The sequence below is a fragment of the Hemicordylus capensis genome, chromosome 1 (genome assembly GCF_027244095.1).
Source record: "Hemicordylus capensis ecotype Gifberg chromosome 1, rHemCap1.1.pri, whole genome shotgun sequence".
Taxonomy (NCBI): domain Eukaryota; kingdom Metazoa; phylum Chordata; class Lepidosauria; order Squamata; family Cordylidae; genus Hemicordylus; species Hemicordylus capensis.
Genome location: NC_069657.1, coordinates 408450906 through 408475717, shown reverse-complemented (window position 1 = coordinate 408475717; position 24812 = coordinate 408450906). Strand labels below are relative to the sequence as shown.

The following is a 24812-nucleotide window of genomic DNA, read 5'->3' as shown; positions in this document are numbered from 1 at the left end:
TCAGTGGGGCAGGAAGGGAGACTAGCTCACTTCAGACGCTAAATAAAATACGCTGTATGTCAGTACAGTGTCTAAAATGAGGCTGCAAATCCCGACCAGGCCCCATCACTCACCCCCTCGCAGGTGTCGCTTGTGGATATGCTGGCGTTCACCTGAAGAGATGAACGCTGTACATGTGAATGTCAGTGTTTCTATGACTGAGACAAGTAAAAGTCATTTCCCCCTACTGCTAATCTCAAGACAGGTTTTTTTTTTTAAAAAAAATAAAGAGTCACCACCACCACCACCACTAAACACACAACCATTTAGGCAAGTTTTTAAAAAATCCTGACCACCAAATGCCAACCCAGACTGAAAGGTCATGCTCTGAATCTCCAGGGACAAGAAGAAGCCAATTAAAACGATTCAATGTTTCAGTGCACAGAGGGTGGAAGAGATCTTTGTCATGCTTATCTACACACAGACAGTGAATCCCACTATTTATTCGGGTAAATGGAACTCATTTGGACAAAGGTCTAGCCTTAAAAATATCACAGGGGGAGAAAGTTACCTCATGGCTCTTAAAGAACGGCGACATTTCCAAGGTGGCACAAATCCCCTTCAGCCGGTTAAGGTAACTGTTCTGAAGTGGTAAGAAAAGAATATTTTGAGACCCTTGAAAACACGTCTGCAAAGCACAAGCATTGACCTTGCCAGTTAAGGCATGATGCCGAACATTCCTAACATAGTTCAGGTGAAAGAAGACCTGAATATTATACCTTAATCTATAAACCAACCACTCCTCTACCAGGAATATAAACAAATACTCTATAAACTCTATAAACAGCCACTCCTCTCTTGGGATTACAGGTTCAATGAGCTATGAACATAGGAAGTTGCCTTATACAGAGTCAGTCCATTGGTCCATCTAGCTCAGTATTGTCTACACTGACTGGCAGCAGCTCTCCAAGGTTACAGGGCAGAGGCCTCTATCAACCCAATCTGGAGACACCAGGGAGGGAATCTGGGATCTTCTGCATGCAAGCAGATGCTCTACCACTGAGTGGTGGCCCCATCCTCTGCTAACTGAGCAAAGAGGCACCTTTTGACAGTGTGCAGGGGGAGAAAACTCTTTATTTAGCAGGGGGAGAGCAACTGGCCCTATCCGTCTCCAGCACAGCATCCCTCCAGTGGCTGTTGCTGATGTCTGTCTTATGTTTCTTTTTTAGATTGTAAGCCCTTTGGGGACAGGGAGCCATTTGGGAACCTTTTGTTGAAAAGTGGTATATAAATATTCATCATATTTATTTAAAATATTTATACCCCGCCCCTCCAGCGCACTACTGCTTGGGGAGGCTCACAACAACAAAAAACAGATACAAGACACAATAAAAGTAATAAAATCAACAAACAAGTTAAGTCAGGTTAAAAACCACACTCATTATTAGGTTCAAATTAAAAGTTATTTTAAAAGCTAAAAGGTAAAAATTATAAAAATCTAAAGAACCTACCCAATATATCATATCATATATAACATATCCCCTAAGGGGAATACCTTGCAGTGCTCACATGTAGTCACCCATCCAAATGCAAACCCAGGTGAACCCTGCTTAGCAAAAGGGGACCATTCATGCTCACTACCGCAAGACCAGCTCTCCCACTAACCCCAATATACGAAACATATGTGAAGCCACCTTCTACCATGTCAAGCCCTGGGTCCATTTAGCTCAATATTGCCCACACCAACTGGCAGCAGTTTCCCAGAGGCCTTTGCCAGCCTTCGACAGAAATGCCAACCTGGGACTTTCTGCTTCTGAAGTATGTGCTCTGCCTCATCTTAAGTTCCCCAGGTCGAAACACCCAGGATTATAAAACGAGTCGGATAAGTACTCCAGCAGGGGCAGCCAACATTTTTGGCAAGTGTGCTATGAGTGAGATTTAATTTGATTTATTTATGGAATTCACTGCCACAGGGAATGGGGAGGTCACTAGTGTAGTGGTTAGAGTGCTGGACTAGGATCGGAGAGACCTGAGTTCAAATCCCCATTCAGCCATGGAACTCACTGGGTGACTCTGGGCCAGTCATTTCACACTCAGCCTAATCTACCCCACAGGGTTGTTGTGAGGAGAAACATAACCATGTACTCCTTGGAGGAAGAGTGGGATATAAATGTAAAAATAAATGTAAATATAAAATAAAGGGAAAGAGAGATATTAATGGGGGGCAAGTCCCTTAATGGCTACTAGTCCTCATGCCTATAGGCTACCTCCAGTTCAGAGGCAGTGTTCTACTCAATGCCAGTTGCTGGGCACAATGCAGGGCAAGGGCAATTACTTTCACGGCCCACTTATAGCGGTCCCAGAAGCATCCAATTAGCCACTGTAGGAAAACGGAATTCTCAACAAGATGGAGACTTTGGGCTCTTCCAGAGGGCAATCAGCAAGAGCATACTCAACTTCCACACACCCCACAGGCTTGCAACATCCTTCCCAGTGTAAGCTCAAGGGCTGGTCAGATGGCCAGCAGGGGCCTTGCATGGTTTCCACAGTGCCATCTGCCAGATAGCTCTTGTTTCCTGTGATTAAACCATTTCCCCCCTGTTTTTTCAGAAAAGTAGAGCAGCGGGGAAATGACTTGACTACCAAGCCAGAGGCTGCCGGTTCGAATCCCCACAGGTGTGTTTCCCAGACTATGGGAAACACCTATTTCGGGCAGTGGCGATGTAGGAAGATGCTGAAGGGCATCATCTTATACTGCATGAGAGAAGGCAATGGAAAACCCCTCCTGTATTCTACCAAAGACAACCACAGGGCTCTGTGGTCGCCAGGAGTCGGCACCAACTCGATGGCACATTTTACCTTTACTTTAGCTTTGAAAAGCAGTGGGTTAATCCCATGAAAGAAGAGCTGACTGGCAGGTGGCACTGCTCCCCTGACCCCTTGCTGGCCCCCTGACCAGCCCATGAGCTTACACTGGGAAAGAAGATGCAAGCCTGGGGGACTATGCTGAAGCTGAGTAAGCCCTCACTTCCAACTTGCAGGCATGCTCTTTTCAGTGCTGTTCAGTGTGGCTGGAAGAGTCTTTCATCTGATGCAGCAGGATTCTTCTCATGAAGTCCAAAAAATAACAAAAGGCCACTCCCATGGACTCCGCAGGATACTGACACAGCCTCCCTACTCCCTAAGCCCTGGAGTGTCTCGACCAGCAAGCAAACAACACCACAGCACTCATGTGACAAGCAGGAGCACAGACCCAGCAATCCACAACGAGGCCTCAAAATCTTCTGCTCCTGTCCAGGAGTGCAGCCACAGTCTTCAGCTGCCTGTATCACAGGCCCACCACCCATCCCTTAAAGGCCACAATCAAGAGATCTATGTAGCTGTGTTTTAATTTCTAGAGGCGTTTCTTCAACAGAGGATGGAAAGCAAATGGATTTGCATAAAGAAGGACTTGGCAATGAACAGCAGAGCAGCTTTGTTTATAACTCAATAATACACCTCCCCCAGCCCCCCACCAGCCTGTTAGCCATCATTTATTGTAAACCATCTCAGCAGGTCTTCATTGAGGAAAGAGACAAGTTTAAAGACATTAGTTGGAGGGCATATATGGAGGAGTCTAAAATCAAGCTCACTTGCCCAAGAGAACGTAACGCGAGGGGTAATGCAAAATGTTCATAATTGTTTTGTCAAGCAACAAGCAACAAGGGGATGGAAATCTGGAGGAAGAGGAATGAAAAATCTTGGGGGAGATGATTGATTCCCAACCCTGGCAGATATAGCTCTTGATTTCCAGTGAGTTAAGGTGGGTAGCTTCACAACAGCCTCCAGGCATACACTATACGACTGTTTGGAAGAAAATGGTACCCCTCCAAGCAATCAAAAGGAGCTGGAAGATTTCCCTGACTCTTTTCCTCCTCTTTCAGCAGAGGCACCATTCCAGGTTTCTGAGCCGGGCAAAGCAATTCACAGCAAGGAGCAAAAGCTGTGCTTGGATATACTCATGATGAAATGCAATTGCTTTCTAGTAATTTAAGGAGCACTTGTAGCAGTGACTTGTACTCGTAATGTAGACGTTCTCAAACTTGGGTCCCCAAATGTTGTTGGACTACAGTTACCATCACCCCCAGCCATAAAAGGCTTTGGCTGCCTCTATGTTGGGTTGGTGCAAAGTGTGAATTGCCAAAGATGCCAAATCTCTGCATGGGCCTACTGGCCATCCTCCTCCTTGCCACTCTGCTGCAACTTGGGGAGGAGCTCAATCGTGCGTACCTGCTTCACTAGAAACAGTCCAGGTCCTGCAGGAAGGCAACTACTCCACCTCTTACTTCCCTTTCTAGGTCAAAGTGCTTAGCAAAAAAGGGGGTGTAGATGCTTCCCTCTGTCAAGGGCCACCCACAAATCCTGCCCTCAGGGCAGTCTGGTTTCCGTTACAAGAAAATTGTCATAGGAACATAGGAAGCTGCCATATATTGAGTCAGACCATTGGTCTATCTAGCTCAATATTGTCTTCACAGACTGGCAGCAGCTTCTGAATCTATCTCAGCCCTATCTTGGAGAAGCCAGGGAGGGAATTTGGAACCTTCTGCTCTTCCTAGAGCAGCTTCATCCCCTGAGGGAAATATCTTGCAGTGCTCACACATCAAGTCTCCAATTCATATGCAACCAGGGTGGACCCTGCTTAGCTAAGGGACAAGTCGTGCTTGCTACCACAAGACCAGCTCTCCTCTCAAGATCTGGGTGTAGATTAAACACTGCACAGCCTGTGGGTTTGTGCTACAGCTTGCCTTCTGACAAAGGAGGTACACTTAGTTTCACATTAATATGAGCTCATGGATGTTAAGTTAACCCAGAGCAAGACAGTGAAGGAATAGGCTAATCAGTGACTCACCAGAACGTTACGATTTTCTTTAGTAAATTCTCTGAAGGCCTCCATGACTTGTTCTTTTGTCCTGGTCTTCTTGAAATCCCTGTTCACAGTGCCATCTTCTTTCTTTAAAAGCCAGTGACAAAACCCAAGGCTATTATTACTCACACAGCCTTGCAGTTCATTAAACAGGATGTGAAATCACCCACTTCAGGGCAAAGATATGAGATGGATGGCCATGGTTCAAACAACAACTCCAGGTAAGGACCGTATGGCTTGCCGAACATCTACAGAAAATTGGAGAGGCTGCGTTTTGCCTTACAGGTCCTTCAGCACAACTCAATGCATTTTACTTTATGTTCACCCATTGGAACTGGAGGACTGGAAGGGACCTTTGCCCTATACACACCACATGATTGGTATGAAAGGGTTTGAAACATGGTGCTGCTTTAAACCAAACAAGACCACCAATCCATCTAGACCAGTTTTGCCTATACCACGTCCCCAGATATTGCTGGACTACAACTCCCATCATCCCCAGCCACAACAGCCTTGTGGCTGGGGTTGATGGGAGTTGTAGTCCAGCAACATTTGAGAACTCAAGGTTGGGAACCCCTTGGCCTAGACAAAACTGGCAGCGGCCCTCCAAGGCATGAGTGGTTCCCAGTCCTAGTACTTGAGGGCCATTTAACCTACAGCAGTCACAACACACCCCTCTCCTAGGAAACTACCCAAATTCCTTTAGCATGCTGTAACAAAACAAGAAATGTTTATATACCGCTTTTCAACAAAAGGTTCCAAAGCGGTTTACACAGAGAAATAATAAACAAGCAAGAAGGGCCCCTGTCCCCAAAGGGCTTACAATCTCAAAAAGAAACATGGTAGACACCAGCAACAGTCACTGGAGCTACTGTGCTGGGGGTGGATAGGGCCAGTTACTCTCCTCCTGCTAAATAAAGAGGATCAGCATGTTAAAAAGGTGCCTCTTTGCCCAGTTAGCAGGGGCAAAGAAAGAAAGAAGGAAAGGAAAGGAAAGGAAAGGATGGTGCTTCCCACCAGGAGATGTTTGCACAGCTCAAACACTGAGTAAACGAGTCCATTTTTGGAATGGAGCACAAATACAATACTCTTTTGTGCCTATGGTTCCCAGTTCAGCCAGACAGGGACAGACAGACACCCACCCCAAAGCCTGCATCAACCTTATGGAACTGTGAGGCACATCCAGAACTTGCTGTGTGAAGTGCCAACACTCACTGAGATCCCTTCCAGTCCTGCAGCCCCTTGGGAGTTTTCATATGAAAGGTGATACACAATGTAAAACAAACACAGAAGCTTCCAAAGTACCAAGAATCAGTAGTGAAGTGCCCGGCTACAATGTGACGAATAAAAGCCTTTTGAAAACTGAGACTGTGTAATCCAATAGCTAGTTACTCTGCTGTGGCTGCCTTCAAGTTTCCTGTTTGGCAACTCTAACTGTGTTGAGAGCCGTTATCTGTAACCTCCAGCAAGGGACTGAGATGTTGCCACCACTCCTCTTGCTTCCCCGGCTATCAGCTGCTACAGACATTTATATACCACTTATTAACAAAAGTTCTCAAAGCAGTCTACACGGGAAAATAAAATAATAAATAATAAATAAGCTGGTTCCCTGAACCAAAACGGATCACAGTCTTTTTTCTTTCTTTTTAAAAAGAAAAATGGTGGCAACCAGCAACAGCCACTGGTGGGATGCTGTGCTGGGGGTGAATTGGGTCAGTTGCTCTCCCCCTGTAAATAAAAGGGAATCCTCACTTTTAAAAGACGCATCTTCTTGATTCAGCTCAGCAGTCGTGTGAGTGTAGCAATGCCTGCCTCCTCCAAGCTCTCGTGAAGGCTTATATATCCAGGGAAGGGTGAGGGAGGGGAAATGCTTGGCGCTCTGTGGGTCGGAGGCTACGCCAGCTAAGTGGGCACAGAGGCACTTTCTGAAGTGGCAGCTCTCTTGATTTGGCAGGGGGAGAGCAACTGTCCCAACTCAACCCAGCCTAGTAGCCCTCTCAGTGGCCGTCTCCCTTGTGTCTCTTTTTAGATTGAGAGTCCCTGTGGGAACCACCTTCTCATTCCTTTTGCTATGAAATCTCTGAGAACATTTTTTTGTTGAAAAGCCATATATAAATATTCTGAATAAATAATACAGACACCTTGAGGTCCAAACACAGAAATCACAGCTTGTATCAACCTAGAGTTTCTGAGCGGTTACTTTCTGCTACAACTTTCTGAGCAATTTACTATCTGCTACAACCTTCTTTATTCACAAATCAGTCATTTGCTTCAGCACAGAAACAAGGATGGATTTTTTTTTTACTGCCTCCACATGCAAACAGAGTTCTATCAGTGATGTATATAAATTGATGTATATAAAGTAATAAGAGAGAGTGTTGGTGGGGCAATGCCACAACCCAGATGCCAACAAAGCCATTTGAGCACCACAGCTTACATCTCAACTCACTGTTTCTACACAAGCCATAGTAAAACCCAAACCTTCGACATGGATCTGTCCTCCTGGGGTAGCAACTCCGATAGATGGTTATAGAAAGGGAAGGAGGCCATGAGTGGGACTGGGTTTGATCTTTCCTGAGCCCTACACGGTAATTTTGGATGAGCAGTTTCAGGCTGGCAGTGGGAGAACTCTGATCAGTTGAGCCAGATCTTCACTCCAATCCACTTTCTACGAAGCTGCTTCAAATTCTAGCAGTTGCATGCATGTGAATGCAATATTCGGTGTTTTAGTCTCAAGTATACTACTCCCTCTCATGGTGGCCCAGAGAATGTAGATACCATTCCCAGGGTGTCCCATCCCCCCCCCGCATCATCCTTTGGGTTCAGCAGCCTCACCTTGATTCCTTCAATCCTGAACCCCAGAGTTGCTGTAGAACTTATGGTTTCCCTCCACTGCATATATCGGGGTTTGGTGACTGCGTGCTGCGTGTTCTCCTCCTCCGTCGGAGCCTCCGGGTCGACTTCAATCATCTTCTGATACATGTCCTTGCGGAGGCTTGGTTTCTTTCTGGCCTTTGTGAGTTCTTCTTCCAAGTAGGTTCTGTAGGGACCACGCAAGTTATCAACAAAAGGTTCAGAAGTGAATCCAGCATAGTCACCACATGGACATTTTTAAAACCTCCTTCATATTTTGTCCCTTTAGGCTTCCCATAAGCTTGCAAAGCCTCCAAACTATGAATGCTGGCAATAGGTACATCTGGCAGGAATTCTCTAGTATGAGGAACAAATTGAATACATGCTACAAATTGATATATTTAGTGAAAAATTAAATAGGTACTGTACAAATTATGCAGGTGCAGCTGGAAAGCATGAGGTTCTATGTGGGAGATTTGGGGCACTTTTTTTGGAATGGATAAACAAAAACAAACCCTACTCTCTCAAAATAAAATTATCCGTCCATATTCTGTTAATTACAGAACTGAATCTACTGGCAGAAACAAAAGTTACCATATCCCAGCACTTGGCTATGATAGAGCACCTGATGTTCCCTTTGTGGGTGAAAACATAACACAAAACACCCAGAAAAGATAATTCAGATGATCGGCTCAGTCTTCTGTTATGATCTATTCTGCACCATCTTCTATGCTGTATTGTGTTTCCCTCAGAGACTCAACTGCTACAACAATTAACTTGCCATTAAACATTTTTGCACAAGGTTGCTTTGAGGTTGCTTGCTTTGAGCTGATCTTCGGTCCGAGTTCTTGCAAATGGACAATCCAAGAGGAATATTTGCACCCTCCAATACAAAACAGAAAATGTGGGCAGGTGTTGCAGACTAGAATTGCCTTGGCAACTCATCTGTTCCCTTGGGAACATTTTGTATGGTCAGAACAAACAAATCAGCTCCTAGATTCATCCATAGTCACGCTTGTCCTCATGAAGAATGTAATTGGGTGGATTCATCCACCAATGTATGGGTGGCAACTTCCACAATTCTACTGATGGAAAGAAGCCACAGCTGTGGGAACTAGTACCAGGTAATACCTATAGTTGGGTCACGTGGACCCAACTATGCAATCTTAAGCTCACACAAAACTCCTGCATGAAGCCAATTGTGAATGTATCGGATGACTGTGGCTCTATGTACTTGAGTGCTAGTGGGGGCCATCTTTTAACACCCCTGCCAGACAGATATTCATAGCTATATAAAATGCATTTCTATAGATTACATTTTTGAGAAATATTTAAAACATGTTGTATATGGCCTTTTAAAAAATAAGACTGCCCCCCACCTTAAAGTCCCCTTTTATAAAATGATTTTTTTTTAAAGTCCCCAAATTTTATATTGAGATTTTTAAACTCCAGATTATTTTTTAAAAGCAATTGGAATTTGTCAGGTTTTACACTTGAAACCGATGGAAATGTAATAAGCTATCTTCCCACCTCGACCCCCACCATCCTCGACCTGACCCCAAAGGGTGCAATTCTAGCTCAGAACATTGAATGGTGTACATAAGAACAGCCCTCCTGGATCAGGCCCAAGACCTCTCTAGTCCAGCATCCTGTTTCACACAGTAGCCCACCAGATGCCACTGAGAAGCCCACAGGCAAGAGGTGAGGGCATGTCTTTTCTCCTGCTGTTGCTTCTCTGCAACTGGTATTAAGAGGCATCGTGCCTGTGAGGCTGGAGGTGGCCCATAGCCACCAGACTAGTAGCCATTGATAGACCAGTCCTTCATGAATTTAAGCCCCCTTTTAAAGCCATCCAAGCTGGTAGCCATCACCACATCCCATGGCAAGGAATTCCATAGATTAATGATGCGCTGTGTGAAAAAGTACTTCCTCTTGTCGGCCCTAAATTGTCCGAACTTAAATTTCATGAGATGATGCCTGGTTCTAGTGTTGTGAGAGAAGAAGGAAATTTTTTCTCTCTGTCCACTCTCTCCACTCCATGAATGATTTTATACACCTCAATCATGTCTCCCCTTAGTTGCCTCTTTTCCAAACTACAGAGCCCTAGATGCTGTAGCCTTGCCTCATAAGGAAAGTGCTCCAGGCACCTGATCATCTTGGCTGCCCTCTTCTACACCTTTTCCAGTTCTACAATATCCTTTTTAAGATATGGTGACTAGAACTGTACGCAGTACTCCAGGTGTGGCTGCACCATAGATTTATATAAGGGCATTATAATATTAGCATTTTTATTTTCAATCGCCTCCCTAATGACCCCTAGAATGGAATTAGCCTTTTTTACTGCTGTCATGCACTGATATGACACTTTCAATGAGCTGTCCACCATGACCCCAAGATCTTTCTCCTGGTCAGTCACTGACAGCTCAGATCACATCAGCGTATATGTGGCTGGGGTTTTTTGCCCCAATATGCATCTTTTGGGAACTCCTCACAATCTGTTGTTCATGTGTATACACACAGGGAAGCTTCACACATTATTGAGAAAAGCCCCTTGCTAAACATGGTTCACACAAGCTAGCATGTACAAATTAGATGTTTCCTCAGTTCAAATCTCACAGGTGGCTTTAGCCATTCTGATAATATTTCTCAGCTTCAGCTCCCCTTCCCCTCCATCTGCATCTGCAATATGAAAGGAATAATAATGCTTTTCAACCAGGGTGGCCAGAAAGCAGAAAGTGATCCACTGGTGAACTATTAGCCAGCTACTGGGAGACCACCCAGTGCCTTCTGGCTTCTGGGTTTTTTGCAAACTAGACAGACCTCGGTTCTTGGTAGATCTTTAAGTAAAAATCCATAGGATCACCCACACAGATAACGTATGCTTTAACTGTTCATAAAGTTGTGCCGTCGAGTCAGTGTCGACTCCTGGCGGCCACAGAGCATGTGGTTTTCTTTGGTAGGAGTGGTTTACTATTGCCATCTCCCGCGCAGTAAGAGAGGATGCCTTTTAGCATCTTCCTATATTGCTGCTGCCTGATATAGGTGTTTCCCATAGTCTGAGAAACATACCAGCGGGGAGTCAAACCAGCAACCTCTTGCTCCCTAGGCAAGTTACTTCTCCAGGTGACACTGGTGAGAACAAGAAAAAAAAGGAGACCATGCACGAATGAAGTCAGTCTCAAGTGGTCTTATGCAGTGGCTGTAAGAACAGTTTAAACAACATATAGCAAGTCATTATCTCTTGTCTCTTTGGGCACTCTAAGGTGCTGCAGCATAATTATGACCTGCTTTAACACTGCAAGAGACAACTCCCGTTCCATAATGTGAGCTGCTGTAATCTGGGGCAAGACAGAAGCAGCCTCTGAATGCAAAGGCCTGGGGGCCAGCCAGTGGCAGGCAGCCCCCATCAACCCTAAGTGCAGCTCCCTAATGCTTTGTTGGGCCTGTGTGGAGCTCCAGCCAAAGCTGGATGCTCTGCACAGTCCATAGGAACATAGGGAGCTGCCTTATACGGAGTCAGACCACAGGTCCGTCTAGCTCAGTATTGTCTACACAGACTGGCAGCGGCTTCTCCAAGGTTGCGGGCAGGCATCTCTCTCAGCCCTCTCTTGGAGATGCCAGGGAGGGAACTTGGAACCTTCCGCATGCAAGCCTGTCCCCCTGGCACCATTTTCATGGTGCAGTTCTGCATTTTGCCCAGTGCTGGTGGGAGGGGGGATGGTCCTTTAAGAGAAGCAGAGCCCCCTGAGCCCCTGTGCCAACTTGGAAGGCATGCACAGAGTGCTGGGAAGTGTGGTCCTTCCCAGTGCTTTCCGTCTAGAGCCCTTAAGAGTGGGCTTTGCCTTTCTTAAAGGGCCCTCCCAGCACTGATGAAAGTGCAGCACTGTCTATGCGTAGGTCCGCACAGTCGGAAATGGCTGTCACACTGAAGGTGGTGGTTTGTTTTATTTTTTGCCAAAGTGGCCCTCGCGTGAAAAATAGTGACGTTTACTCTCTTAATGTATGCTGACTGTAGAGTTTTGACATCTATGAAAATGCGGAACATTGCCCATAATCTAAGTGCCAGATCTGCACTTCAGTTACCTCCATTCCATTGCATGTTTTGTTTCCAGTTTCCTTATAGCATGTCAACAGCCTGCTCCCTTCCAATGCTTCTGCATTAAATTCCTTATATGTAATAGAGTCATTCTAGGTCAGCTGGGCTGTTCCTGACCCACAGTTTAGTTTTGTGGCATCAATGCCTTGACTTGTTTTTGATACAGGATTACAATTCGACCTGAATGTTCTGAGCAAAAGAGAGGCACCCATGTTTGCACTACTCAGGCTTAAACTAACTTAAAAGATAAGCAGCAATTCTTCATGGGTCTGCACAATTATTTTGATAACCTCTTGAGAATTTTTCTGCCTTTGTGAGTGTTCTTCCCTGTTTACACATGCTAAAGAATCTTCCCAGCAAGAGGACATCATCTCTCTACCAAGTGAATGAACCACAGAATGCAGAAACTGTACTTTGATGTGTTAAATATTGCTAGCTAACCTCCTGCAAGGACACGGTGGTAGAAAAACCTCACAGCTTGCTGGGGCAGAACACCCTAAAAGTATGCAATAGCTCAAACATCTGACAGACATCCATTACAGCTCCATTGAGAAGCTCTATTTTCATTCTATCAGTTTATGCATGGAGAGGATATTTTATTTTCTATTTTTCATGGAACCCCAAGAATTGAAGTTTCAGAAAATGCACAGTGGGTTGTCTGTACACACAATGTTCTAATAGACAAGGAGAGTAAAATATATCTATTTTTCTGTTCAGAAAGTTAGTTCACATGGCAACTTTTGACAAGTCCGGATAGAATCACTTGGTTTCAGGTGACTGGCTAACCATTTTTCATGAGCACAGACTATACTGCTGAGCTACGGTGGTTTGCATTTGGATTATGCTTTTATTACTGGCAGCAAAACTTTGCATTGTTAAAGAATGGAAAAAATTCAAGGACAAAATTTGGCAGTTACTGGTGCAGATCAAGCTCTCTTTCTAGCCAAAAGCTTCTGCTTGTCCCAGTTATGTGTTTCTTTTTAGAACACTGGCAACACTTTTAAAATTGTATTGATGCCAAAAAAACCCCCCTGCATATACAAGACCTGAAGAGCTGAAAATGGCTTATTTTATAACTGTATTTACAAATATTCTAAATGAACTCAGTGAAGTAACAATCTTGAAGGGTTATATCTGTTTGTTCCTAAATTGAGTTTTATCTGTTTGTTTGTTTTTTGTCATTTGCTTTCTTTTGTACATTTTTGCATTTCTAAGGGGGGCAGGGGAGGATGGTTTGCACTGGCATGCCAAATTGCCACCTGTGCTCATTTGGATGATGAGTTAAGCTGAATATCCTTCAGGCTAATGTTACAAAGTGGCTTGTCAATCACATACAGGAATCATGTGCACTGGGGAATACTGATCACACTTCAATAGAGTCATATTCTCAGAGGCCAATGTACAGGATACAAAAGCCCTATCAAGACATTATGTTGAACATGCATAGAGGTATCTGTAAATCTGTATCAATCACATTTTTGTACAAATATCTGTACTTGGGTTCATTTTAGAAATGAACCTGGGTACAGATACAAAATGCACTCCTGTATTTGTGCTCAACATAATGTGTTAATAACTGTATATATGTACACTGTACACAGATTGTAAATGTGTTGAACATAATGTGAGACTAGGACTAAAATGTATTCGGAAATCAAATTCCCAAAGCCAAACACAGGTGCATCTAGCACCAGCTATGGAGGACACTCTTACCGTATACAGCAATCACTGCTTTTCGCTTCAAATTACATGCTATAGGCATCCAAGAAAGGTTCCATTCCCTACTTATTTATATTTTTAAGGGCAAAATGATGGATTACACAAATGGGTACTGACTTCGTTCTTGGGAATTCTTTACAAATAGTTATATGCTTTATGCAAAAGCAGGCCACTTAATAGATACATTTGCTTAAGGTGACAGGACAATGTTACCAACACATCACATCACATCACATTTGAAAAAGGCAAATTCCATGCTAGGGATCATTAGAAAGGGGATTGAAAATAAAACGGCTAACATTATAATGCCCTTATACAAAACTATGGTGCGGCCACACTTGGAGTACTGCATACAATTCTGGTCACCACATCTTAAAAAGGACATTGTTGAACTGGAGAAGGTACAGAAGAGGGCAACCAAGATGATCAGGGGCCTAAAGCACCTTTCTTATGAGGCAAGACTACAACACCTGGGGCTTTTTAGTTTAGAAAAAATACGACTGCGGGGAGACATGATAGAGGTCTATAAAATCATGCATGGCGTGGAGAAAGTGGAGAGAGAGATTCTTTTCCCTCTCACACAACACTAGAACCAGGGGTCACTCCATGAAATTGATTGCCAGGAGGTCTAGGACCAACAAACGGAAGTACTTTTTCACATAACGTGTGATCCACTTGTGGAACTCTCTGCCACAGGATGTGGTGACAGCCGACAACCTGGATGGCTTTAAGAGGAGTTTGGATGACTTCAGGGAGGAGAGGTCTATCAATGGCTACTAGTTGGAGGGCTGTGGGCCACCTCCAGCCCCGGGGGTGGGGTGCCTCTGAGTACCAGTTGTGGGGGAGTAATGGCTGGAGAGAGGGCACGCCCTCAATTCCTGTCTGAGGCTTCCAGCGGCATCTGGTGGGCCACTGTGCGAAACAGGATGCTGGACTAGATGGGCCTTGGGCCTGATCCAGCAGGGCTGTTCTTATGTTCACTCCATCTCCAACCCTTTGGGGTAGAGGGTTGCAACACCTTGGATAATTTCTCTTAGCTAGTCATTCTTCATTTGGCCACTAGAGGTCTCTGCCTTCAAACAGCAACTGCAGTTGTCTGAAATGCCCCAGTGAGGGGCACTCTTGGGTCAGTGGATGTTATAACAGACATAGGTCAGCTTCCCTGCAGTACTTTCTCAGTTGCTTCTGTCCCGCCCCCAACAGGCCCAGGTGTTGAAACCCTGGCTCAGGTTTCTCAGGTTCTGCAACAGGTTTGCAGAACCCTGCCGATGTCTGCACCCCAAGTAACCCACACCCACAGATTTTTAGTGCAACTGCGCCTCCAGCCATAAAAGCCACTAAGCAGTCTGCAGCAGATTTTCTGTCTGGGTCTGAGAAGGCTGAAGCTTTGCTTATGTGAGCCTCTGACAGTTCAGAGAGATGAGCGCATGCACCACAGATTCATGGAGCATTCACACATACTTGAGACAGACATTCATATGCTACGAGGGTTCAAAGAATAAGAATAGAAGAAGAGTCCTCCTAGAACCGACCTAGGATCCATCTAGTCAAGCAGCCCATTTTCCAATCCAACCAGGATTCCCACAAACAGTACAGAGCTGTTATCTGCTGTTTGTTCCCCAGCAATGGGCATCCACAGGACTTCTTGCAGAGGGGGGGCAAAGCCAGCAATCTAATACCCCCCTGCTTGGGAGTACACCCCATTGAACTCCATGGGAACAGGCTGAATGGGGGGGGCAGCAACTGCCCCCTCCCCCGCCAGATGCCTGTGTCCCCAACAATTAGTATTCAAATATATACTGCCTCTGAACCTTTGATTCATTCATTCAATCAATCAATTTTTACACTACCCTTCCAAAAATGGCTCAGTGTGGTTTACATGGAGAAATAATAAATAAATAAGATGGTTCCCTGTCCCCAAAGGGCTCACAATCTAAAAAGAAACGTAAGATAGATACCAGCAACAGTCACTGGAGGTACTGTGCTGGGGGTGGAGAGGGCCAGTTACTCTCCCCCTGCTAAATAAAGAGAATCACCACGTTAAAAGGTGCCTCTTTGCCCAGTTAGCAGGGGTACCTTGGCCAATAGCCATTGATACACCTGTCCACTATGTGCTTGTCTAATCCCCTTTTAAAGTCACTTAAGTCAGTGGCCAACACAGCTTGAGAGCACAAATTCCATTAATTATGTGCTCTGTGAAGAAGTGCTTCCTGTTGGCTGTCCTGAACATACTCAACTGATCAGTTCAACTGGGTAATCTTGGCTAGGTTTGAAATTTTAAAAACCTGCCATGCTGGGTCAGACGCACAACCAAGCAGCTGCCACAGAAAGTAGACAGCAGGACATTTCTGGTTATTCAAAAGGTATTATATAGACTAGTGGCCATTAACAATGGGCCTATTTTCCAGTATCTAATAATTCTTTTATATTATATATACTGACTCATAGGAAGCTGCCTTATACTGAGTCAGACCAGTTCATCTTGCGCAGTATTTCTACACTGACTAACAGCAGCCTTCCACGTTTTCAGGCAGGAGTCTTTCCCAGCCCTACCTGGAGATGCCAGGGATCGAACCTGGGACCTTCTCTGCATGCTAAGCAGATGCTCCACCACTGAGCTGTGGCCCCATCCCCTAAGGGGAATATTTTACAGCAGACAGCACTTACATGTAGTCACCCATCCAAATGCAAACCAGGGTGGACCTTGCTCAGCAAAGGGAATAATTCAGGTTTGTTACTGCACGACCAACTCTCCTCCCTAACATCACTGATGTTTAGCATGTCTTCTTTGTGACAGCAGTTATATGCTGAGCTCAGATTCTGGCTTGCTCGGTTCCCAGGAGGAATGCAAATTCCATATCCTTCCCACTTACTTTCCATCACTATGCTAATATGTTCCCATACCAAGACAAGAGAACACTGACTCTACAGGTTGCTTCTAGGTCAAGCCAACTGCAAGGCAATAATCTTCCATTATCTCCCTGACAAGGATGTACTTTTTTGGGAGAAAAGACTGGTTAACCCAGCTCAGAATGTTTTTCCATTTGTTCATGCAGTTAATTTGAACTTTGCTTCCCCTGTGCGCAAGCGGATTCCAAGCCAAACAGAGCCAACAGCCTTTTTCCTCACCAAGAGTAAACTCATGACGACACAGGAGAGGGAACCTCTTTATCCTGGAAAAGGGGAGGAGGACTTGGCATCTCCAATTGCCATCTCAGGGCATGCTGTTGAGACACCTTATTGGGGGCATTTTTCTGCAGGGTACACTAAGACCTTCCTTTTATATTCACCACTGTTAATTCAAATGTAAGGCCACACTGGTCAGGATGTACACATTAGAGGGCTCCTTTCGGCATCTATCACAAAATCATTCAAGGGGAATTAGAACCTGAAAGGTAGAATTGCAAGTCTTAGGTTGTGACAATATTCTCCACACACAGCCCAAACTTATCGGGAATACCCTTGGCTTGCCTGGACACTCAACTGAAAGCAACTTGGGTGAGAAGTACAGAATATTCACTCTGTAGTTCAGGGCCACAAAACTGTGCCCCTCCTGCTGATGTTGGAGTCCAATTCCCACAACGCACAACAAATGGCCACTATTGCTGGGGATGATGGGAGTTGTAGTCCTAAACCAGCTGGAGAGCCAAAGTTGTGTAGCTTGTAGACTGGGAGCAGAATAACCACACCAGCAATTTAAAATGAAGAGACATGTTTATTGTTGGCCTTCAGGAGAGCCCTTAAAACTTAATTGTTTGGTCTGACCTTCCAGGGTCTTTAAATTGATTTTAAATGTTTATGTTTTTAATGGTTTTAAACTATTTTAACATTTGTTTTCATTCTTTTAAGCTGATTGTTTTAAATTATTGTTTGTTAGTTTCTGTTTTGTTGTGCACTGCTCAAAGCTTTTGTACGGGGTGGTATAAACATGTAAATAATAATAAATAATAACAACAATAATACTGTGCCCTCTCATGAGCCTCAAGGCTTAGTTTGTAGATTTCCAGCATCCAATTACCTAGATTCTTCCTTGCACTCTCCAGTGGGGACATGTCAGTTCATGTCTAAAACTCAAAAGAGGAACACATTTGCATCCCAAGAGACACAAACACACGTCCATGCCATCACAAGACTGATGGCAATTAAGATGTGCAGATTTGCACTGGTGCCAACATCTTCGATACAGATCTTCCAAAGATCCTCTACAGCAGCATTCAGCCCTGACCAGTCTGGGCCTCTAAGATAATTCACATGTTTAGACACACATGCAAATCCTCGAATTCAATGAAATATATCCTAATAAACTGCATATATCACCCTTTGGACCCAGCTGGGTTTATGGAAAACGCATTACTGCCACCAGCCCATATTCCCCTTGAGGCTCTCCAGCTGTGGTACTACAACTCCCATCATCCCCAGCCACAATTAATTGCAGCCGGGGTGATGAGTGTTGTAGTCCAGCACCAGTTGAAATAGGGTGCCCCTCAAGTTGGCCACCCCTGATCTAGAAAAAGAAAATGTATGACGTGATGTCGCTGTGTGGATGGATTTGCCTGTCCCCTGCAAATGGCGGTCAAATGGGAAAGCTCTGAGCGACATCAGACCACACATTTCTTTTGTTGAGACTACTGGAAAGATGCAGGTTGCATACTTCGTTACAAAGGAAAACTGACCTGACTCCCATCTTGCAGTCCATGACACAGGGAGAATCAAATTCAGCCAGCAGATCTTCCATTTGATTGTACCGCTCCCCATCCTTCACTATGTCCCCATGATAGGCAGGGACATAAGGCTTCAGGATATCATTCATCAAGCGGTCCAAGCAGCGCTGCTCAGACTCACAATGCTTCTTCAGTATCCTCCCGTTAGCTGCCGCTTTGAAGCTACCTGAGAGACAGATCAAAAAAGCACACAGAATGGTTTCCTTTTCACTTTGCACATAAGACATGTCACATGGGCATGGAATCCCTCGTTCCCCACATCTAACCCAAATGCTTGAGTGCAGTAAGGCTGGACTGACAATTGTCAGTTTTGTGAGGTGGGTCAGATATGTCAGACCTCACTTGAGAAGGAATGGTTGCCCTGGGACTTTGGAATGTACCCTTCCTAACGAAATTAGAGCTTTCCCTTCTCTGAATGCTTTTAAGGAGGACCTGAAAAATACCTGTGCAGTCAGGCTTTTTAGTTTATAGTTTTAAAGTGTTAGAGTTTTTAATTGCATGTTAAACTGTTTTAATTGTGTTAATGTTTTAATTGGTGTCTTTTTAGATTGTGAACTGCCCAGGGACTTGGGTATGGGGCAGAATAAAAATGTGTTAAATAAACAAATGCCAAATAAGGTTACATTGTTCTTGCAGAGTAGTCACATTTTCTGTCTAGTGAGGTGCCAAGGGGCATGCCCTTGTTCTTTGTGGCCAAGCAACTATCACAGGAACATAGGAAGCTGCTTCCTACTGAGCCAGACCATTGGTCCATCTAGCTCAGTACCATTTACACTGACGGGCAGCGGCCCTCCAAGGTTTCAGGCAGGAGTCTTTCCCGGCCCTACCTGGAGATCCCTTGGATTGAGACTGGGACCTTCTGCATGCGAGCAGGTGCTCTACCCCCTGAACTACGGCCCCAGCCCCTATGGAGAATGTCTTACAGCAGGCAGCACTCACATGTAGTCACCCATCCAAATGCAAACTAAGGCAAACCCTGCTTAGCAAGAGAGACAATTCCTCTTACTACCACAAGACTGGCTCTCCACCATGGTGGAGCAAGGGAACTAGCACGGGGTAGATAACCTTGGCTCCAGCTGTGGTTGAACTACATCTCCCATCACCCCCAGCCACAATAAAAATAAAATAAAATTAATACCACGTTGTGGCTGGGGATGATGGGAGTTGTAGTTCAACCACAGCTGGAGAGCTAAGGTTTCCTACCCCTAGCATTGACTCATCCAGCCCCTCTAGAGATGGCAGAGCATACTGAACATGAACACTTAGAATTCAATTTCCAGAGGCAAATTAGGTTAAAGACATTAATTATCTTAGATCTGCCAAGGGATTTACTAACACCTTCCTTTCATTAGGCAAAGTTCCCATTTGAGATTTATGTTCTATACCTGCATGTCCTGCTAGCTGGATCCACGGATATTTCTTCTTGAAGGACATAACGAAGGGGGACCAGTGCACCATATTCTTGATCTTCCGCCATGACTTGCTCTAGGAAGGGAGAGGGGAGAAGTAGAGTACATGAAAACTGCAGTCCTAGTATGGTTGACTTACAGAGACAGTGGTTAATAAGAAAGCAGAAAACAATTTGTTCAATATTGGTGGGAAAAAAAGCTGAACCAGTCACCCAGGCTAAAAAGAATGGCAATGAGGTAATCCAGGGTCAAACCAAACCCTTGGGACACCAATGGGAGGGGACGGTTCTTCTCTTTGCCCTGCTTGCAGGCTTTCCTGATGTACCTCGTTGGCCACTATGCAGGATGCTAGACTGGATGGGCCTTGGACTGATCCCGCAGGGCTTTTCTTATGTTTCTGTGTGAAGGATGGTAGTGGGGGGAATCATGGACGTGTACAGACACAGCCATGGTGTAGGCTGCAGACATAGCCATGGTTTAGTCTACTACACCAGGGATTTGTGTAGACAGATGATCAGCCTTTCACAAAATCATTTATGCACAAGGAATTCCCATGCCCAGATGCACATGTGTGCAAGTCCTAGCAAGAACGAGAACAACATGTATAACCTCTTAGAGATGATGTGTCTTTATTTTTGCATGTCCTGGATCCCAAAACCTGTTTCTGTTCTCCTGGCAAAGAAATCGGCTTTGGCCATTAGTTTTGAGTACAAATGTAACACTGACACAAGTCAATAGCCAAACTGAAGGACAGTTTCACCTCCAACTCATTTATCAGTCAAGTGGGGTGACTGGGGTCCCTGCAGGCAGCTGTGCTGGGAGTCCAGGTGGGGAAGGGCTTGAAGTGACTGGCCACCTCTTTGCCTCAAAACTAGAGCCAGATTCAGACACTATGCTGTACGAGCATACAGAAGTCAGCATACTTGAACATGCGTTTGTGTGAATGAGTGTCCCTGTGTTTATAGTCAAAGTGAACCTGGATACAGGTGCTTCAGATGCATGATACAGATAGGAAGTGTACTTCTGTACCTGTGTTCAGGTACAGTGAATGACAGTACCTGTCTACAGATCTGTACCTGTGTACACTCGTACAAGTTTGGAACATAATGTGTGAATGGGCCTTAGGTTACAGCCATGTGTGGTGCAAGCGGACTTCTCTCTGCCACTGGCAGCAGAGGCCACATGGCTTACATTTCTAACCCAGAAATGCCAGCCGGGCTTGTATGTGGGCATGCTTTTTTTAACACAGGGAATAACTAATCTCTTCCCAGCAAGAGCTGTCTATGGAGGAGAAGAGAAACTCAGTCCCTCTTCACTCGTAAGTAATCTTGGGCGGGGTGGTGGCGGGAGAGAAGAACACAAACAGATTTTTTTCCATGGATACGCTGTTGTGGAACTCTTTTCTTAAAAGGAGAAGCTTCATTTGAGTGCATCGAAAATGCTTTGCTTAAAAATGTAGGAAAGTCTCCGAGCCCTTCCTGAAGGAAAACAGTTTCCCGCAAATTGTCCAAATGGAACACACAGCTAATTAAGGCACTGGCATTTCTTATCTTGAAGCCAGAAGGCTGTGCAAACCATCTAGGAAGACAATATGCAAGCAGAAAGACAATGGGAGAAAACACCTAATTGCATGGAATGAGACAACCAGCCTTTTAGCTCTGATCAGCCAGGCATCAATACTGGAAGCACACCCTGACAGAGGTTGAACAGAGGACAGGATAACCACTGCAAGGAGCATGAGTGGACTAGTTGTTATGCTAAGCTAGCTATGTGATTAAGTTCCCAGACAATCTGAAGTTCCTGTTCTGCAGTTATTTTGAAACTTCCTATTGTAGACAGAACTCTTCTCCTGTTCCATACCATACAATGGATACTTGAGTTTTCCATAGCCCAGAACAAGATTCTTGCCCCCTTGTAACAAGTAAGAAAAGGCCATGAAGTAGCATTAAGATCATGGCAATAGTATCTGCAGTATGGAGTTTGGAGCAAGATAAGCTAGGGACATGCACAGGATCGGTTTTGCTGGTTCGGCTTGAATCTGGACTGGATTCGAGCTGTCTCGGTCTGGTCCGGGTTTGGCCAAACTGGGTCCGGCCCGGTCATCAAGCTGGACTGAACTGGATCATGGGCCAGCTCGAGGGGTATACTTGTAAAGGGGAATCTGGTGAGAGGATTACCCGTAACAAGTAAAGGGAATTCCCTCCACTAAATTGGTGGGGGGGGGGAGAGGGAAAGTAGATGGTGGAGGTGACCGCAGCAGTGGCACAGACAATGGAGCCAGGAGCTCCTCCAACCACCCCCGGCCAGCTCCCCAAATAATGTTTGCAGAGGCCATTTGCGTCCCTATGCAAATCACGTGGTGATGCAAATGGCCTCTGCGTATGTGCTGAGACCTGATGGCGGTCACAGCTAGCCTGGACTGTCATTTGGGAGGTGCGGGGGGGAGGGGGTTGGAGGAGTCCCTGCTGCCACTGATGTCTCTGCCACCGCCACACCACCTCCACCATCCCCACCACCTTAATGATTAAGGTAAATGCTACTCTCAGGGGCATATCTAGGGTGGGGCAGGCAGGGCACGTGCCCCGGGTGCCACTTGAAGGGGGGCACCATTTTGTAAAATTAAAAAAAAAAAAAAAATGGCTGCCAAAAACAAAATGACCACCGTGCATGCTCAAATGGCCTCTGTGAGGCCCTAGGTCATGCCAGGCCTTGCAGAGGCCATTTGAGCATGCGCGGTGGCCATTTTGTTTTCAGTGGCCTTTTAAAAAAAAAAGATTGTTTTTAAAATTGGCCACCGCACATGCTCAAATGGTACCTGTGAGGCCCTAGAGGCCAGCGGGGTGAGGGGGAACCTTTGCAACCCCCCCCAGACTTTAGGAAGCCCCTCAAAGGGGCTACAGGTTAAAAAATTTTTTAAAAAATAATATAATATAAGACACTGTACACATATTCAGTTTGGCACTATGTACAGAGAATCAGGGCTTGTGAATACTGAGCTGACGCTTATGAGCTAGGAGTGTATTCATTTGCTCTTACTTTGCTTCTTGTGATAAGTGAGTTAAATGTGATGTCTTGCTAATATGGCTATTATTGGTGAGTTTGTCTTTGAATCAGTGTGAAATCCTTAATATTAAGGCCCACTGGGAGTTTCTTGCTCTCTTTCTCTCATTTTAACTGTCTTTCTGAAAGACTAGAATATATTCCAAGCAGTGACACAGTTTACTCTGCATATCCTTTAATTATTTTCAGAGTATCTGGGAAAAGTCAAATTCTCCATTGATTTTTAAAACTTATGTAATAGTGATGCTACAATGCATAGTAGAGAATTAGACAGGCACTTCTAGTTTTCCAAGTACACCTCCACATAGTTTTGGGGTATTTCATGAGCCCCAGCATACTGAAATTTGTAGTTTTCAAGCATTTTTTGATCTGGCTAAGTCCACTGCTAAATAGTTTTTGAAATATTAAAAGATTAACGAGCCTGACTTGCATTTTTCAACTGATATTATGGTAAAGTTATCTGAAAGATGGGTGTCAGATGCTTGGACAGGGGGCGCAATTTCAGTGCTTGCCCAGTATTTTCCCTAGATACGCCTCTGGCTACTCTCCCTTGCCCCGGCCCACTTAATCTAGGGAATTCCCTTACTGGTAAAGGGGAATCCTTGCCGAATTCCCATTTACAAGTATAGCCCACAAGCCAGTAGTTCGAACCTGGGTAATGGTCTGGTTTGAACCCAGACTGGCACCACCCTTTGGGGGCCGGTCCAGTGAACATGGCTCGCTATATTCTACCAAAGACAACCACAGGGCTCTGTGGTCGCCAGGAGTCGACACCAACTCAATGGCACACTTTACCTTTTACCTGACACAGCCAGGAAGATTTTCACACAGGGCTTTTAATGCCCTTTAGCTTGCACCTCCTCCAGAATGGATGAGATGCCTGTTCACATATCAGGCAGATTTACCCTGAAGTTCCTGCGAGCTATTGGGGAGCACTTGACCCACAATTTGGGTTTTTCACTGCGCATTAGAGTGCAGTCTGATTTATATCCGGGGTAAAAAATTCCACTTTTTGCCTCGGTTTTTTGGGAGAACTTCAAGTTTGCAGTAAAGCCTCGCAAAAACCCCACGGTAAAACTGGCTGTGTGAAAAACACCCAGGAAGATCAGTCTAGCAGTGCAATTGTTTTCAGAGCCCAACCGAGATTTTGTCAGTGCACTCTACAGGGCATCCTCCTTTTCCTCTTAACTACTTATTCAAACAGGCAGCTTCTGCCAAGCTGCTGTCAACGTTTCTGAAGGCATCTCCCTATCCTAATCCGTGGGTTTCCAAGAAGAATGCCAGGAGCTCTGTACTTTGGCTCTTTTGTTCCCTCTTGGCAGAAGCCTCAGTTGGATTCCCCTACTCCTTTGTTGTTGCTTCTTAAAGCCGCTCTTTGCTCTGACTGATGTAATCTTTACTTTCCATGTTAAAAAAAAAATATGTTAGTGTCTCCAAGGGAGTTTGGATCAATAAGACTCAACTTGCCCAGAAGATGAATCCTCCCACCAAACATAAACATAAGTCACTCAGTCCCAAGATGACAGAAGCTGCCAGAGCAGCCAAGGTTTTGTTTCCTCAGTGGTTAGTAATCATCTAGCAGAAGAAAACCCTGAGGTACTTCAAAAGCTAGAGCTAAATGAAGCAAAGTTACTTCAGGAATAGTACACACGCTATCCCTAGCCCACCCCAGCACAGTGTTTTCCCAGGTGACTCTTGCTACCTTATGTTTCTTTTAGAGTGTGTGAGCCCTCTGGGGACAGGGGACCACCTTATTAATTTTTCTGTGTAAACTGCTTTGCGAACTTTTGTTGAAAAGTGGTATATAAATATTCGTCGTGGTTGTCACGATCATGATAGCTTCCCAAAGAATGCTACCAACAGGCTCCATGCATAGCCAAATCTTTCCATTCTTGGCACAGTCTATGTCCAGAAGTTAGGCTGACCTCTTCTGCACATCAACCATGGAATGAGCCCCACTGAACTCCATACGACTTACTTCCAAGTAAAACAGTTTCTTTTATTTTTACATTTATATCTTGCTGTTCCTTCAAGGACCCCAGAGCGGTGTACATGGTAATTTTTATCCTCAG

The 24812-nt window shown here is 45.0% G+C and overlaps 1 protein-coding gene across 5 annotated transcripts in view; it reads right to left on the bottom strand.

Annotated features, from left to right (window-relative positions):
* The window catches only part of ITPKB (inositol-trisphosphate 3-kinase B), a 125646-nt gene that overhangs the window by 3752 nt on the left and 97082 nt on the right, over positions 1–24812 (bottom strand). For all 5 annotated transcript variants that reach the window (XM_053307093.1, XM_053307126.1, XM_053307115.1 and 2 more), the window contains 5 exons: positions 19657–19756; positions 18224–18437; positions 7718–7922; positions 4868–4969; positions 551–622 (listed from right to left, as the gene is read on the bottom strand). In XM_053307093.1, coding sequence (XP_053163068.1) covers positions 551–622; positions 4868–4969; positions 7718–7922; positions 18224–18437; positions 19657–19756 — 693 coding nt within the window. The remainder of the gene's footprint in view (positions 1–550; positions 623–4867; positions 4970–7717; positions 7923–18223; positions 18438–19656; positions 19757–24812) is intronic.